Consider the following 18591-nt stretch of genomic DNA (forward strand, 5'->3'; position numbering starts at 1 on the left):
GTCATTATTTTACAAAATAGATTATGTGCCCCCAGAAGGAGGCATTTACAACACTGTGTGTGAGGGTGTTTGGTTAGGTCCTGTGCACAGCCACAGGGGACCTGAGCTCTAGGACAGAAGCTCTTCAAGAGTAGCTCCACACCAAGGGCACAGCATCACCATCTGTGCAGAGCTGAAATCAAATCCATTTACTGCAGACCTCCTCCCCTCTAGATCTTAAAAAGCCTGTCTAAGCCAATTAAATAAATAAATCCTATCCAACTTACTGTGTCTATTTTTCAGAAATATTTTGCCTCTCCCCAGAAGTCGTCCTCATCCAAAAACGGTGAGTAATTAATGGGCCACTCTAAAAGAACATATTAAATTTAGTCCTGTGGTTTATATATAAATAGATGGATTGTCTATTTATTATCTGGATTAGATAACAGAAACATGACCAGATGTCAGATTCATCTAATATTGTGATTGTTGCTATTAATCTTTCAGACAAAAGAGCACTGGACATCTGTACTGATCCAAGAAAAAGTTCAAATGTTTTAAGGGATGTATGTCTCAGTCCACAAAAATAGTTTATTGTACTAAAAAACACCAGCTGTACTTCAGGAACCTTACTTTAAGTAGCAAAGGATGATTTTGCCCAGTCTGAAGCACTTTTCCTTGAGTCTCATTCCTCTTAGATGGTGAGGTGATTGATGCTTTCTGAAAATGGAAACCTTCTAAAATGTCAGATTGGGTAGTCTGAGTAACCAGGATCACTAGAAAATGCAGTCCTTGAAGGACTAATTACAAGCTTTGGGTCCTAAGACTGTTTCAGCCAGTCCTCTTCTCCCTCTGCTCTTATCCTAGTCTGTCCACTGTGCTGGTTTTTTTGAAGCATACTCTTTGAAAACTTGTCCAGCTGCAGAAAGCAAAAGCAAATAATAAAAGATTATTTCTCAGCCAGGTTAGCTCCAGTAACTGATCTGCACCATAGCTCTATTCACAGCTGTGCCAGCTTGAGAGGGTCTGCATGAGGGGCCAACTATCAAGAACAGAACAGTATAACTGTGTCAGCACCTGTGCCAAAACTACATGCTCTGACCCTGTCCCAGCCCTATGCTCAGAATTGTCCCTAAGAAACAATCAGTCTACCAATAAGTATATAGAGAAATTAGACACTTAAAACTAGGAATCTGAGGTAATATAATAGGATTAGATGTTATGGTAACATAGTGCAGGTGGTATATTAGCACCTTATAGTCTTACTTCAGTCTTTAAATTTCTTATGTAGCAAGCAGTTTGTACATATAACAGCATCAGCATTTTAGTTTCCCTTCCACTTCATCACAAAGTTCTTCCCATTTAGATCTGTATCCTGTGGGATTCTGAGCAATTCCTTAACAGTGCCAAATTTGGGATTTTGCTTTTATGAAATAGTTTGATTTCTCAGCTTTTTTTACCAATACAAGGTAAGAAAATAATGTTGCATCTGAAGGGAGAATGTTGAACCACAATTCCACTATCTGATCAGCACTAAGAATAGTCCTGCTTCAGAACAGACTGGAGTGCCACACTGCAGCTGAAACCTCTCCATTAATGCATTTTCAGAGCTTACATCTGAGATGGAGATCATCCTAGCTTTGCAGAGAATAAAAAGAGACTACCCTTTAGTTGGAGTCACTCACTGAGTGAGTTACAGCTCCAAGACGGAGCTCCCAGACAAACACTCATCTGACCACTGGTGTGTTCAGCTCCTGGGTGCTTGCAGTTCACCAGTTTGTCACAAGAGGCAGCCAGCCTAGGAAAGAGTTACCCCATGCAGTCCAAATTTTGGGGTCTTTGCTTGTCTTGTAAGGGGTGGCCTTTACAATTTTAAACAAACCCATGGTAATGAGCATGATGTTTGTTTGTCCAGTGCTCTTTCCATCCTGTTGTTCCTTTCCATCCCTGGCTACAGCACGTTGAGGAAGCCCAAACAATAACTGAAACATCTGTTAACTCCTCCCATTCAGTCTGCTGTCAGCACTAACCAGCACTGATCATGTGCACAGAACTGTAACCCTTGTTCTTCTCAAAGGCCAGAGCTGACTGGGAGAAAAATTTTGCCTTGTCTCATTTCCCCAGCTGCTGGGTGATGGATTGCACCTCTCCAGCCAGAGAGTGGATGCATTTGTCACTAACATTAGTGAAAAGCCATTAGCTGGGAAGATGAAGACAGACAAATTAATAACTGATGCCTCTTTGAAAGATACTTATCAGATAGGAGCCTTGATTCACTAAAAGTCAAGAAATGGGAGCCAAAATTAAGTATCTCCAAAAGAAGCCAGGAAATTAGGTGGGTTGCTTCAATTCTAGCATAGTGGCAAGAGAGTCTACTCAGTTTCCTCTGTTCAGTGGAAGATGTGATTTTAGTATATTCAAATCTGCTGCAAAATTTCTGTCTTCCAGGTCAGAAATTAAACCTGAACCAAAAGGTCTCACTAGAAAACTATGGCCAAATTTTCTCAATACTTACTACAAGGAATCTCAAGATTATTAGCAAGTTCAAAATTTGATCATTGCTTAAGATTTTTCAAACAACATCATGGAAGTATTTGGATACTATATACCTTCTGTACAAATTTCTTTAAAAATTACTACAGGTGCCAAAACCATATTGATTATTCATGCAGTTCTCATTTAATAATTAAAGAATCAGGCTGAGAAAGATCAAGTTCCAACTGTTAATCCAGCACCACCATGTTCACCACTAAACCATGTCTGTAAGTGCCACATCCACGTGGCTTTTGAACACTTCCAAGGATGGTGATTCCACCTCTTCCCTGGGCAGCCCATCCCACGCCTCACCACACTTTCAGTGAAAATTTTTTTTCTAATATCTAATCTAAACCTCTCCTAGTGCAGCATAAGGCCATTTCTTCTCCTGTCATTTGTTACCTGGGAGAAAAGACTAGTACCCTCCTTTCAGGTACTTGTAGAGAACAATAAGGGCCCCCTGAGCCTCCTTCTCTCCAGGCTAAACACCCCCAGCTCCCTCAGCCACTCCACATAAGATTTGTGCTTCAGTCCCGTCACCAGCCTTGTTGCCCTTCTCTGCTCCATCACCTCTATGCCCTTCTGGTAGTGAAGAACTTAAAACTGAACACAGTAATTTCTTTTTTTCTTAAATCTAACCTATTTTTTCATTACAGGACCATGAAGCAAACAATGATGAAAGTAAGTATTCAGCTGAAAACATGGCAATATGAGAGGGACCACTAATATGCCACCAGTTACCATAATACAGCATGCAATGTAGTCTGCCAGGGTAAATTTTATCTGTAGTCAGCAATAAGCAAGAAGTGTTACTGAACTGTTCTCTTGTATAATCAGACTGGAAACATGTTAAGAAAAAAATCAAGCCAATGGATATTTTTTACTTTTGTTACATTAACACTAAAATGGCAGTGAGGAAAATCCAGATACAGCTCACATTGCATACTAAATATGTTGCTTGCACCTCTAGGTCAGAGGTTCAACAACACACAAGAATCCAGATTTCCCACTGGCGCAGCTCCATCTCCCTTACCAAGGGGCCTGTGAGTAAAAAATTATAAAAATACTTCTTTGATGGGGGTGGGTTTAATAGGTATATTAGGAGCTACCTTCTATCCTTGTCTACAGCAATTAGAATTCAGGAATAATATTTATTCCTGTTTGTGAAAGATATCCTGAGTAGGTTATTTTGTTATTTCTGGAGGAATACTGTTTGTCTGCCCAGTAGCCTTGCCCTTCACTGCCTGCTGCTGATGGCAGATGCTGGGTACCTCGTCTGATTGAGTCCCTTACTGCAGCACTAGCACATGCAGGCCCAGAAGTGCAGAAAGCTGTCACTAAGTTTTCCTGCTCCACCCAAGTCATGTTAAGTATTGGACAGAGTTGTAGCTTCCTTGTGTCAAGTACCTTTAGGGAGAGCCCACATTGTATCTGATACCCTTATTCCTTTTTTATTCTTGTTTATTTCTAACTGCCATAGGTATCCAGTGAATTCCTTCTTAGACAGAAATCCCAAGAACCAATGAAACTGATGCTTAGTTGGTAAATGAATCCATGTATGTGCTGATAAGTAACCATATCCTTATTCTTTTTTCTCCACACTTCAGCAAGAAAACTTCTAATGCAGTAATTTCACCAGTAAGTTGACTTGTGATTGCATATTCAACCAAAAATTTTACTGGATTTTTAATTTATTGTAAAACTTAATTTTATCATGGGTTTGGGTACAACAAGATAAATGCAAAACATATTAGGGGAAAGAGTTATAAAGACAGGAAATATTTGGGTGCTGTTACATGAATGAAGATCAATCATCTTTCTGCTCAAGCAGAAAAATATTTTCATCAAAGCAACATTTGAATTCAGTGCTCTAGGATGTAACAATAAACACAGTGCATGAATAAATGAGAAATAAATGGGAACACACACAATCCAGAAGTATTCCCAGAATGTACAGGACTGCCTGTGGGGAACATGAGTTCATTGCAAGTGATAGCTCAAGAAAAATGCAGGATTTTACCAGAATTTGTCTGAGGATTTTCAGTAAACATTTCATCCTTTTTAAAATATCCCAAAACTTCTTGTGGCAGAAAGTAAGAGGACTGGTTGAAATTTTCAAAGAGATTAATTTGAAAAAGGTTTCTGGCAGTTTAAAAAAACTGGCAGTTTATTATCATTGTTTCAAAATGAAAACAAGTTAAACTGGAAGATTTGTTCCAGTTTTACTGTGAGCTAAACCAACAGCTTAACTTTCAGTAAACAGAAGCATGTTCAGATATTTGTGTGCATAGCTCAGTAAGGGTGGAAATCAAATTTTGATTTGCAAGTATTTGGATATTTGGGATAGACTTTTCATTTTTGAGCCTGAGATAAGAATGAACCATCTAGATTTTACTTTTTCTCTATCTATTTATATCTACAAACTGGGATTATTTCCAAATCTCCTGTGCAAAATCCCAAACTTCAAGGTCATACAACTAGAGGCTCTTCACAGAATGGCTGTGTCACTGCCTCCTAATTGTTCCAGGATGCTGTCAATTCTAAACTATTTCACAAAAAGTATAAATGATAAACATTTGCTGTACAAGTGATATGCCAGTTAATACTTGGTTGTCCTTCTCTTTTGCAGAAACCATGTTTACCTTCCAGAGAAACCTTAACTGCAAATGAAGGTAAATTATAGCTACTACTATGAAAAAAGTTGACATTTATCTGGATTATTTTTTAAACTAAAAATCTGAAACAAACAACACCACATTCAACTTACTCTAGGTTTTTGAGGGGTGTTTGGTTTTAGCAATTACAAACTGGATCTGGGCAGCCTTAGCTGCACTGACTATCATTGTTCTCTCAAAGCAGTCACTGTAAAACTGCTGAGGTTCCTGGCAGGGTGATGTAGGACCAGCAGTGTGCCCGTGAAGCCCTGTAAGTGAAGGCAGAAGGGAGGGGCGGGTTCTGAACCAGCCAGAACCATCTCTCCTGGCAAGAGCCAGTCCCTGGCACAGGCAGGAAATCCATCCTGTCCTGTCTCCTCCAGGCCAGGCTCTGCAGGAGCTGCTGTCTCACTCCAGGCTGGGGTGCTCCTGCAGCCAGCCCAGCTCCTGCAGCCTCCTCTTGTGTCACAGAGTCTCACTGAGCCCTGCAGACATCCACAGCACAGATATTTGCCTAGAATTAGTTAATAATAATTAATATTTTTTTTAAAAAAAGGCAGTGCGATGGCAGGCTGCCATGTAAGGAAAAAACCCCAAATTTATAGTAAAATAAACTTTGCTTCACCTACTGGGGCTCCCTAATCTGGGATAAAGCATTTCAGAAAAAATCTTGGCTCTACCATTTGTTTTCTCAAACTACAGAAAAACCTACAGCAGCAGAACGACGGCGCAGTTCCAACCAGGAACTTCCACTTCCTCCCCTTCCAGTTGGTGCCCAAAAGTAAGATCCCTTTCCATCCTCTTTTGAATATTTCAGTGCACCTGCTGTGAGAGGCTCAGAGGGGAGCACTCTCTTCACTGGAGCCTTCTTGTTGCTTTTTCAGAGCTGAGACTCCTGAAGCCTCACAGTAGCAAAAAAAATAAAACACGGCAAAGGAATGCATACAAATACTATAACCATCACCAAAAAAGCATGAGGGGATATTATCTGTAATAGGTGATAGAGATTTAAAACATATGTTTAAATTCCTACTAGTGGGATATAATTTGTTTTAAATACCTGTATCATACCCATGTTTCTCAGTGGATGAGATGGAACACATTTTACCACTGCATGCTTCAAATACTCAATTTTTGTATTATCAGGACTGGGTACATCCCCTCAGACTTTTCTGTAACCTCTTGACATTTATTTCAGGCCTCTGCTCCAAAAGCCCTCAATTCTGCCAAGTAAGTATAATTCATTTTGAATTAAAATCTGACTAACTTGTAATTTCAAATTAATCTTTGAATTTAAATTACTTCAAAATACCTTGCATATTAATTAATTTGGAATTAATGTATCTGTAATGCATACAAAGAGGTCAAGTATCCAGGATCTTAGCTCAGCTAGTAAAATTAAGGGAGTATCTCAGGATTATTGATGGAAAATGGGTGCTTCATTTACATTTATGAACACTTGAAATTTCTAGCAAAGGCAGTTTGGGTCATTTCCCATAATAATAAAGATTCCATCAATCTTCCTTGTTATAGAAGAATCCTAAATATGACATTTCTGGGCTGCTCCAGGCTTCTGTTGCCTAGAAGACAGACAGATTATTATTGAATTCAATTTATTCTTTTTCTACAGAATGAAAAAATAAGGTACTTTTATAACAGCAAATGCTAAAGCTCTTCTCTAAAGTAATACTTTCCAAGGTGGACTTAGTTTCAATTCACAGCTAAAAACAAATTAGGTAATATGTAAATAAACCCTCTTTGTACAGAAGTGTAAATTAGATTTAACATTTTTCTAGTTGCTTGTTAGCAGACACTTGTCTGACCTTCCTGTAAGCCCTTTACTGTACATATTCAGTCTGAGCATATCTTTCACACTGTAAACAGATGGTGAGAATGGCGCACAGAAATTTACATTTGGTGTAGCTTAAACTTACATGCTATTATTAGTGTATCTCTTTCCTGGAAACATTTGCTTGATGCTGGGTGCAATTATATCTCCTGTGCTGAGGAAGTATAATATGGTTCACATTAATGCTCTTGACTGATGTACTCAAATTTGTCTGCTCCTGTCACACAGCTGATGTGCTTCAACTTGAAGCATAAATTCTTACTATTCCCGGAACTGTAACTATTCTTCAAGACCATCTGGTGCTAAATGATACCCTGATTAGTGAACTTTCTTTAGCATAATCTTATTCTGTGCCAGGTCCAATAACAACTTTAAAATATGTACCACTGGTCCCATAATCACTGCTGTCCCTTCAGCATAACCTGCAATCTTGTCTTTGTCCCCACACAAACCTAGAGCTAACTTCCATCTTCATCATTAAAAGTACTTATTTCCCATATGGCACAGTGTCAAATGCTCCTCTGAAGTCCAGATTAAGTACAATGCCACATTCCCTCTTTGTAGAACTGTTATTTTATGAAAGAGCTGTAACATTTTATCTACTTGGCTAATATTCAGGTTTTCTCTTGTTATTTGCACCTTTACTTACAAATCCTGATGTTATTTCCTTCAAATTCTCTCCTAGGGCCTTGTGTTCTGTGGAATCAGACAAAAAGCCCTGTAGATGCTCAAGTCACTTTTTCCACTTTAGGTATAGCAATTATGTTTGGTATTCTTTAATCATTTGGTACCATCCTGACTTGAAAATTACATAAAGTAACTGTTAACCACCCCTGAATTTCATGTGCCAGTTTAAATTTCCCAGATAAAGATTATCTGGGCCCGTCAGTTCAATTGTACTGAAGTTATTTAAGCTCTGCTTCAAATTTGATAATGGAAATTTCTGTTTCTGTACCAGAAATACTATTTGTTTAGTACCTAGATTATCTTTAAAACCAATAAAATTCTTATTGCACAAAGCTCATCTCTTTACTTTTTTACACACAGCCAAGATATCTTTCATTACTTATTTTAATATCCTTTTGTCAAGTCTAATTCACTAATCTGACTGACTTGTGGCAGTTCTTGCTTTATTCATATAATCTACTTTCAGCTATGGCTTCAACAGCTGGTCAGTGAAAATTTTACAGAAAAACCAAAATCCATAATATTGTATAGCCTTCTTCAGGTAATTATCATTCCATTGAGAGCTGAAACTGCTCCCTAAAATGCCTCCCCTCCACTTGGGATGCAGCTTCCACATGTGCTTCCATGCAGCTTTTTGCATCTTTACTACAAAAGAAGTTTGAAATGTACTTCACACAGTTGTCTTTGAGCTCTCTAGTCCAATTGAATTTTTTAATTCTGGTCACTGTATGGTCTTTTCTATAACATTCTTACTGCTTTCTAAACCAATGTATAAATCAGAATTTTATTAGTGAAGATTTGACAATGCAGTCTGCAGAGCACCATATCCAGAAAGGGTAGCATTTGTTTTCCCCAGTAGGTAAAATATCAGGTAAAATAAACAGGAAAAAAAGCCTCCCATAATAACAAAATAAGTATCACTCAACTTTCTGCAATGATCTTCTCTACTATATTGATTTGCATCCAGCTGTGTTCACAAGTACCTGCAGCAGACACCTACACTCTTGGGCCTAATTCTGTTTTACCAGAAAGCAATTATCCATACTTACTTCTATCATGTCATTATTACACAACACTACTCAAACATTTCACTTCTCATTTCCTAAACTCTGAAATCTTTATTTCAGCCCTAGTAACTATTTTCAACTATGCTTTTTTATTCCAATTAAGCATAATAATGTTTTCTATTAATTCTGCTTCTCCATTTAGCTGCCTGGACTTCTTGCACATGCATACAAACAATTCAGGTAGTCTAAATTAGTGAAAAATTATCTCTGAAATAAATTCATTTTCCTGACTGGCTCACCTGTAAAACTGCTTCTCACACTGGACTGAGAATTACTTGCATCATCCTCTTGCATTTTCTTTTGTTCTATCGTTCCTATTCTTACATTCATTCACTTTGATGGTGGAAAAGATTTTTTTTCCAGTATTCTGAGTTTAGTTCTGGCTAATAACCAAATTATTATCCAAACTGGTTTTCTCTTCACAAGCAAGGCTCCCTTTGGGCAGGTAAGTGTCCCAGCATGTATATAGGCCCCATGCATTTCCAGTAGAAAGCTTTCCTGAGTGATATCAAAGGTCAAGCATTTCCAGATCTTCCAAACAAATCCTTGTAAAAATTATTTTTTTTTACATCATAACAAACATATTTCGAAAACTTGTATGTGTTATTCTTTCTCTTTTCTAGAAGTGCCAGAAGCTGCAAACCGTTCTTTGGGTGCTTCCCCTCCCAGCAGCACTTCATCTATTTCAAGTTCTGCAGACCAGGTATAATATTAGCTAAATTCTTATTACAGAAATCTCCTTATCCTTTATTTTAAAATACTATTTCCACCCCTGTAGGTGAATCTGTGGACAGCTGGGACAAAGAATTCTGCTGGCCTGTATATTCTAGAACATGTGGTTTTATTGCAAGGGCCGTGGGTAAAAGGGCCTTGCCTTCAGCCAACAGCCTCGGCTGAAGGGAAGTCCCAAAGAGAGAGGGAGAGAGAACAGCAGGGTGAGAGCTGAGAGAGAAGGGAGCCAGAGAGCAAAGGGCAGGGGGAAGAGAGCGAGAGTAGGGGAAAAGGAAGGGAAAGAGAGTGAGGTCCTTGTTACAATACATTACATCTCCTTTTGTGATGAGTATTCTAATTTACAGTGACCAACCAATACAAGACACAAAATCCTACAGAATCTACATACAGCCTATAAGAACTACTATATTACCATACTGTGTTATATTTTAAACTCCAAAAACTACTCTTTAGACTTCTGTTTTGCTACATTGACCTTTGGATCCCTTAGCCAGCAGAAAGGTATTGTTCAATCAAAAGGGACTCTCCTTCAGCTAGCTGGGCTATTGTTTTCAGGTTATATAGTAACTAAGACTCAGTATCCTACAACTCAAAGTAAGCTTTCATTTCTATTTCGATTATAGGTTTCATATTTTCAAAATCTTTTGCTAAGCAATCATATTTATAAGGTTTCTCTGATTCATCTTCCCCAACACACCCCTATCCCTTTCAAAAGAAAATAACATGCCTTTTGTAGAAGGCTTCTATGCCCCCTTTTGCAATGAGGCTTTTCTGCAGCACAAATAATCTGAATGTTAGCTTTCATTAAAATATGTTTAGAACACGTAGCATAGGAGAGGTTTAACAAACTGTAGAAAAATATGTAAATAATTTTATATTAAATCTTGGCACTCTACTGATCACAAAAAGCTTTCATTTCTTGTCTTCCTGACTCTCCAGTTCATACTTTCAACATCATTGAAACAAGGAGATCTGTGGTGAGGTACTGAAGTCTAGTCTTCGATATAGATTGCTATAAAGAGTTTTTAATTGCCTCCTATTTCTAACTTATAGCTGTACAAATTGTGTACAGGAAAGGAGAATGCAGTAAGCAAATACAATGATGCTGTGATGCCTACCCTATGTGTTTTAGTTTCTCCCAAGTCCAACTCCCTTCTGTTCCTTTAAATAGATCTCTTCTCATTAGAGTTAATGCTGTCAGTTTTATTAGTTTTATGGCCAATTCTTTTTTTATGTGTTGTGTTGCAACATTAAGCTTTGAATGATCTAAGCAAATGCAAGGTTATTTTCATTTCAGTGCCATTCCCCTTACTCTCGTCTTGCACAGTCTAAGAATTTAGCGTAATGGCCCAAAACTGAGGTTCTGCTCTCTCCTCACTGTCAGCTCCCCTCCCAGCTTCTCTGGTGCTTCTTTCTGATCCTGCAGTGGGTTGAGCCAAGTCATTAAACTGACACAAAACCAGCTTGGCAGTCAATCATAAAAAAAGGCAAACACAAAAAAGGAAAGTTGGTTTGGTTTTCTTCTGTAGGATTAATAAAGTGAATTATCTCACCATGGGATCAGATGAGCAACAAAATGAGCACAAAGGAAAAGCCAAGACATTCCCTTTCTGGCAGCAATAAATAAGCTAGACCAGCTCAGTTATACTGTGCAACCTTTAATCTGTTTTGTACAGAGGTGACAAAGTTTGTGTGAAATTAATTTCATCATCAGGCTTGTTACTGTAAAGCTGGAGCAAAAACTTATCCAACCTTCATGCTGTCCAGGTGCAGACAATCATGCTTGTGTTCACAAATAGCGTTAAATAGATTGGAAAGTTCATTCCCAAAGCTTAGACACCAACCAAATCCAAACACCTCACACCCACAACTGAGCGGCATTTAAATTGTTAATGTTCTGTTTATTCCTCAACATTTATTCCTCTTCAACTTCTACTGGAATAGCTTCCATCTTGAAAACTATCCTACAGTTGAACCTGACTGCTTTCCTCAGGGCATGTCTCTTTTATCATTTATCAGTCTTCTATCACAAATCTTTTAGCACTGTTTTGACACTCCAGTTTTTCTTTGCCCTACCTCTATCCAACTAAAACCGTGAACTCTTGGCAAAGACTTTTTTAAACTCTGTGTTTTCTGCATTTTAGTTCTTCATAGCTGTCATTCTTTAGCAGTAATTCCCCTACAGGCCATATTCTTTATTATTATCATTATTATTTTACAGGTGAAACACTCTTCCTCTCTTTTTAGGATGCTGGTGTTCACAGTAAAGCATGGTATGCTGCTACCTGTGATAGGAAAATGGCAGAAGATGCATTGTACCGATCAAACAAGGTAGGTCACTTTTAAAGAATGTCTGTCTTATTGGAAAAAATCCCAAAACTTCAAATAAAAAAACAACTAGAAGTATTCAGAAAGCATCAGCTGCTTTCTGAACAGGTCAGAACTACTGTGCCATGCAAATACTGTCAAACCTGAATTATGGTCGTTAATGCTGGCTTCCATTGCAACACGAAGTTGTATTATTGTAACTCAAAGACCAAAGCACTGCAGAGAAAGCTATTACAGACTAGAGGGCTGAGGAAGATCTTATAGCTCATGTCTTAAAAGAAATGCAAAGCCCAGTGGCTTTTAAGTGGTCTCCACCACTGTCTAATGGCTCGTGTGAAAATAGCTATTTGGAAAAGCTGGTGTTGCTCTGCATTTTGAAATAGGAACACTGTGCATTTAGGTATTTGGAGAATTTGAATTCTCTCAACTATTCTTTGTACAAAATCTGGTGCCACAGGAGGGAAGAGGAGCATGTAGATTTGCATCCTCAGCATCAAGTACATTTCCACTCTTGCCTAAACCCACAGGGCAGGATAAAGGGGCAGAGCATGGGGGCTTATCCCCAGGTGAAGGCCACAGTGAGTTAGTGAGCACAGGGTTACATTGTCAGGTGCTTGGCTGTGCAGAGTGCTTTAACAGCTCTGGAGAAATGGTATCTCCACCTCTCCCTGCTTTCTTGCCTACCTACTGCCACTGACAGGAACTATTCCCTGACAGTCTGTAGACCCCAACAGGTGGCTGCCATTGTGTATTTATTACTTCATTTTCTCTCTGGTTGAGAGAACAGGCAGCAGCAAAGGTGATTCTTAAATGATGCCTTTGTGAGCTACTGTTAGCAGGACTACACACTACTCATCTGCTGCTATTCTATTTTTCTAATGGGAGAGAAAGGTTCAGTGCTAATATAAATCAAAATACTAAGCCAAAACCAAACTACATTGTTGGAAAGAAATGAGTAAAATACACTGACTACTTTTCTCTATTTAGGATGGATCTTTTCTAATAAGGAAAAGTTCTGGACAGGACTCACGGCAACCATATACACTGGTTGTGTTTTACAACAGAAGAGTGTACAACATTCCTATACGATTTATTGAATCAACGAGACAATATGCACTGGGCAGAGAAAAAAGTGGTGAAGAGGTAAGATGATGTGAGGGTATTTTTCCTAACAGTTTTCAATTCTATACTTTTAATAAGCAAGGACTATATATTGCACTATCACCAAAAAAATTCTTCATGTATGAAGATAAAAACATATCCTTTATAATGACTGGTCTGTCAAGCTAGAGAAACCAGTGTTACAACAGCTCCTGTACACTGTAACTAAAACCACAGATCAAATTTAAAACATACTCATAGAACTGCTTAAATAAAGTTAACAGGGAAAGAGCTGCAGCTGCTAGATAAATTTTCTGTTTATGGTCCTCCATTTACCTTCTATCTTAGACTCTAGTTACGTTTCTTGGAAAATTGCAAAGGAAGAACAGCCATGCTCAAAGAACAAAACAAACCTCCCCCAACACTATCAAAACTGAGAATGATATTACTGTTAATACTGTTGTCACATAAAGAAAATAATAAACTTCAGCTCTGAAGTGAAAAGATCACTTGTTATCTACTCTGCCATAGAGATAATTACTCTGATAACAAAACAGAAACTTGGAACATAAAAACAGTTCATCACTGCAGAGAATAGGCTTTTCAGCAATGTGAAAGTAGGCTTGACATAGCCTAATTATCTGCCTCCCAGGCACCAGTTTTGAGATTAGAGAAAATACAATAACCTGGAGCTCACCTGGTCTTCAACCAAGGGTGAAAAATTACCTCAGGATAAATAGATAGTCCAAAGTCTTTATTTGACCAGAGTTCAAAAGGAAAAGCAACTGATCTATCAGATTCTGGATACTAATTTACAGTGACAAACATTAAAACTGCATAACTAGAACAGTTCCCGTAGATGGCTGCCTGTACCTGTTACTCCTGGACATAGCCTTCCCTCTGAGGTGGCTGAACCATATCTGCCACAGCTTCTGAGAAGCCAGTCTGCAGCCTAGTACACATTAAGTTAAAATGAAATGTCAGTTCACTATGGCCCACAGCAAACTCAGTGACTCAGTTTGTGCTGGTGGCAATCACAAATGGAAAGGAGACAGCTGATGCCTGTAATGTCTTCTGTTGTCTACATCCAATCTGTTTATGACTAAAATCAGAACTAAGAGAAGGACCAGTGCTTTCACTAAAAGGCAAAGCATCTAACTTGGTAACAAGTAGTTTAACTATCTTCAGTTACATGAGAAGCAAAGATAAAAAGATGCTGTGATTACTGTCAATATTATAGCTTTAAAGGAAGTCAGCACTAATTATTTTTTGTTTTCCTTATCCAGCGCTTTGACAGTGTTGCTGAAATAGTAGAGAATCATCAGCGCACCTCCCTGGTTCTAATTGACAGCCAAAACAACACAAAAGACTCAACAAAACTGAAACACATTGTAAGAGTTTCTTAATCAAACTGAACTGCTAAAATGAAGACTTCTTTAATCATTTCTTTCCACATACCGAAACATGGACAAGGTATTAAAAGACAAAAATCCAAAATTATGGGAAACACTCTTCAAGAGTACCTACAGAGTAGTATGAAATGCATTTCAGAGAGTTCAGCCCCACGTCGCTTTTATCAGGAAAGTGTTCACATGTAACACAAGAAGCCAAAGCAGCTACGCTGTCATCGGTGGCAACACGGGTATCCTGTCACAGCCTGGTCCTCTGACTGCTACTTGAGAATCGATTTCTGGAAGGACATTTTAGTTTTAAAAATGAGAATACCCACAGTGATCTATTCTTTCAATTTATGTTTACCACGTATCACTGCTTTCTTTTAAAGTGCACAGCCCCAGAAATTAGAGCAACTTGACCTAATGCATCACTGTGCAGAATTTGAAAATAGGACTGTACTTTTTGATTAGTGGCAATAAATCTACCTGAATGTTTTAGATTTATGGAGATGTGTTGTACTTTCCCTCAGCTTCACCATGTTTCACTGATATTTTTGTTTGTATTTTCAAATGTACAAATAAAATTTAAAAATACTGTAAACTCAGTAGTGTATGGACTTTGCTGGACTGCATTTCTTGGCACTCTTCCAGCAAGAAAGCATCAATTCACTAGCATTGATTTTTTAATATATATATTTGTATGTACTCCTCCACAATACTGTTATTAACAGTATCACTTTTTACAGCTTTATCTCATATATATATATATACACACACACACAATTTGGCTTAATGACTCAAATCTTTTGTCTTCAAATTGACTACTGTTGGTGACCCAGGTGCACTGCATCATTGCTAAACTAATTACTTGCTCAGTTCTTGCTGAATTACTGTTTATGGAGACACACACAGGAAAAATAACCCCATTTTTTAAAATGTGATAGCCTGTTCTATCACAGCAGTTTACTTATTGTATTATTGTGAACAAAGTCAACTTCCACAAATGCTCGAGTAGTGAAAATTGATTGAATGAATGTATAAATTGCTTCAGTGAAAACTTTTAGGAACAATTTTAAACTAGTTCTAGCAGTGTTTGATTTCACTGGACCTGAAGACTCACCTACCTTAAAGGTATTTTCCAAAACTGACACTTCACACACACCTGGTTTGTTTTTTGTTCCAAATTAGGCAGTGTTCTCTAGGATTATATTCAAGGTATTAAAGGCAAGACTGAGGCAAGACCTGCAAAGTCTCAGCAAGTGACTGAGGACCCTAAGTGTAGCTGTATTCCGCAACTACTCCTTGTGCTTTTGTTGTAGAAGTCATGCACGTCTCCTAGAAAGAACTGCATGCCAGTACAATGCTCATGGCTACCTACACACCTTGAGGCATCTCAGCTCCTTCCCTCTCACCACAAGCAATACTTACCCAAATGTACTGTGATAAGACAGTGGCGAGTAAGAAATGATGTATACAGACTTTACACAAGCCTATGACAGACCATTCACAGTACTACCTAAGGGCTGTGTTTAGTATATTGCTCAGTTTTTATCAGTTTGATGTTAATACTATGCTTAATACTACTGAAATTTTTAGAACATTAAGATTGCAAAGTCGAGGTGTCAAAATTAACACAAAAGTTAATATGTCTGCAAGCTTAATTTACTCCTTTAAGCATAACTTTAGGAACTATTTCAGGCAATACTCACAATGGATGTACTTTGTGAAGAAGCAGCCACTGAGTATTTAACTTCCTTTGCATTCATGTAGTCCTTGCCTTTTACTCATGTACTGCACAGTATTTAAACTTGGTAATAGCAGTCTGTCTGTCTGCTAACCTCCCTGCGTTGCTCCACAAAATCTCTAGGTTATTCAAACATTCTTTCCACGTTAAGTGTGCAGTATGTCCATAATTCTATGCGTGTGTGAACAAGGGAAATTCAAGTGTATATCTTTCATACAAGAGACCAGGTATCGCTTTTTAAAGGTAATTAGCACTGAGCACTTTAAAGCACTGTTGCTCCTGCCCCTCAGCTCTAAGTGCTCAGCAGTACATTTGTGGCTGACCTACAAATAACAAATATGCTCTAGATAAAGAGGCCAGTTACCTTCACCCTCAATCCTTACTTTATTTTTTATCTATGTTCTACATGATTATAGGGCTACCTTACAGTTTTGACAAGGCAGGGAGCTGATAGGCAACACAACACACAACATTCCACAAAATAATCCAATCTGCCTGAAATAAGAACTTCTTAAGAATAAAATAAGGCTCCATGGGTGGACAAATGTCCCCCTCTCAAAAAAAAAAAAAAAAAAAAAAAAAAAAAAAAAAAAAACACCAAACCAACCAAAAAAACCCCCCCAAAAACCACCACCACCCACACACACACACCAGTATGCTATCACCTACTTTACTACACAGGAACAGAGGAAGCAGACTTGTTACTTTGCTTTCCATACCCAAGCTAGAGCTGTTATACCTTGGCAGGACTATGGTGCCGACACATTTGGAAACACAGTTTTAGTAGAAGGTTTAAGCAAGTTTCAGGTATATGATTGTACCAAGTTACCATTTCCTACGTTCTGGAAATAAATTCGTGGTCAGGATGAAGCCTGCTATGTTAAAAATCCCAGTGCTGTGGGCTGAAAAGCCATTACAGAATGTAGGAAATGGTAACTTGATGTGCTGTTGCAGTGCTAGCAGTCATCTTAATGCCACCACATCTATGCACCAGGTAACAGGTATATCAAGTCTGACCTGATAGAGCAACACACCTCTCCCTTCATCTTTCTTTGATACTGTGATATTGTTAGCTAATTTCCCTTCCATATAATTGTCATTCACTGAATAGCTAAAACAAAACAAAACAACCCACCACACCAAAAAAACCACACACACAAAAAACCCCTAAACCTAGAACTAAAAATGCACTTACTCTTTTGTCTGAGAACTCAGGGCAAAGTGTCATATTTAATAATGTACAAAGGAGAAGTGTTGTCTGCCTGATACAGAGAATACGAATACTGCATATCATTCCTGACAATGTTGTTTTATGAAAGGAGTAAGAACTTGCATTCTCAAAAATCCAAGCGTTCAGACACATAAGTTACAAAAGTACATTCCTCCTTCAATCAAAAGCACCAGCAGCAAACAATGATTATTAGGAAGTGTTTAAAAAGAGAAGTCTCACATAACAACAGCTCTGTAGCAATTTTTTGTTAAACACTGGAATTACTGAGGAAGGGCACCATGAATTACTGATGAATACACATCTTGCCAAGAATACATAACGGGATAGATTTTAGGCCTCTTGAACACAGATACTAGTACAAACAGTTGATGACCTTGTTCTTGCACCTGTCTTTGTATGTCCCAAAACAATATAATCAATTTAAGTTTATCTTGCTGTGTGCAATGTTACAAGCTATTTTAAAATGTTATGGTTGCAAAGTCAAACCATCAGAATCAAGATATTTAAAGTTACCAGTGCAACCTTGTCACATCAGCTATATTTATCACAATACAAGCGTTAAATTTATGATTATTGAATATTTTTCCATATGTATTTATGTGTTTCACTTGGTTCATGCAAATACTTCAGGGATAAATTGTAGGTGTGTAATGAAAAACTGTGGTTTGTAGGATATTTGCAAGATACCTTTCCCCATTTACTGAAAACAATGAGATGCACTGGTAAAGTAGTTGAATGTTTCACTGAAGAACTCGGCATATTTTCCCTGCATCTTCTACTGCAACACAAGTCAGATCACTTCAACCAAATTTTCTCCTGATGGTAATTAACTGTCTTGATTTCAGTGAAGTCCCACTTGAGATCTTCTGAAACCTGATCCGCAGAAATGCCGAACTCTAAGGACCTCAAACAACACACTATGGAAAAGGAAGGTTGTAAGAACAAAATTATATACTTAGAACAGTACTTGAGCAACCTGCACTAAATATGAGGACCTAATTAAGGGTGGGGAAAACAATATATTGAGTCATTATCCAGGAGGGAGCAATAATTTTCTGCACTGAATGGGATGGATGTCCAAAGAAAAAGTGATACATGCCAATTAATTAAGATCATCTAAAAGCAACCTTATTTCAACATTTCCTAGCTTTACACTGTTTTCACAGTACCATTTAAGGTCAAGTCATATGAAAACAAACGAGTTTGAAAAAAAATTCAAGTGACAGTTGTCATTCTTGTGATTCATCAATACAGAGAAAACCCCCTAACGCTACGGCAGAATTTCCACCT

The 18591-nt window shown here is 38.0% G+C and overlaps 1 protein-coding gene across 4 annotated transcripts in view; it reads left to right on the forward strand.

Moving 5' to 3' along the window:
- The window catches only part of BLNK (B cell linker), an 88544-nt gene extending 73613 nt beyond the window's left edge, over positions 1-14931 (forward strand). For 3 of the 4 annotated variants that reach the window (XM_066323792.1, XM_066323795.1, XM_066323796.1), the window contains 12 exons: positions 283-325; positions 3171-3195; positions 3485-3557; positions 4122-4152; positions 5144-5186; positions 5871-5949; positions 6367-6398; positions 7703-7768; positions 9395-9474; positions 11751-11834; positions 12819-12974; positions 14219-14931. In XM_066323792.1, coding sequence (XP_066179889.1) covers positions 283-325; positions 3171-3195; positions 3485-3557; positions 4122-4152; positions 5144-5186; positions 5871-5949; positions 6367-6398; positions 7703-7768; positions 9395-9474; positions 11751-11834; positions 12819-12974; positions 14219-14338 — 832 coding nt within the window. In that variant the 3' untranslated portion in view covers positions 14339-14931. The remainder of the gene's footprint in view (positions 1-282; positions 326-3170; positions 3196-3484; positions 3558-4121; positions 4153-5143; positions 5187-5870; positions 5950-6366; positions 6399-7702; positions 7769-9394; positions 9475-11750; positions 11835-12818; positions 12975-14218) is intronic. The other variant, XM_066323793.1, reaches the window with a different exon arrangement.
- Positions 14932-18591: the final 3660 nt, after the last annotated feature.

Source organism: Sylvia atricapilla, chromosome 8, assembly GCF_009819655.1.
Source record: "Sylvia atricapilla isolate bSylAtr1 chromosome 8, bSylAtr1.pri, whole genome shotgun sequence".
Classification (NCBI taxonomy): domain Eukaryota; kingdom Metazoa; phylum Chordata; class Aves; order Passeriformes; family Sylviidae; genus Sylvia; species Sylvia atricapilla.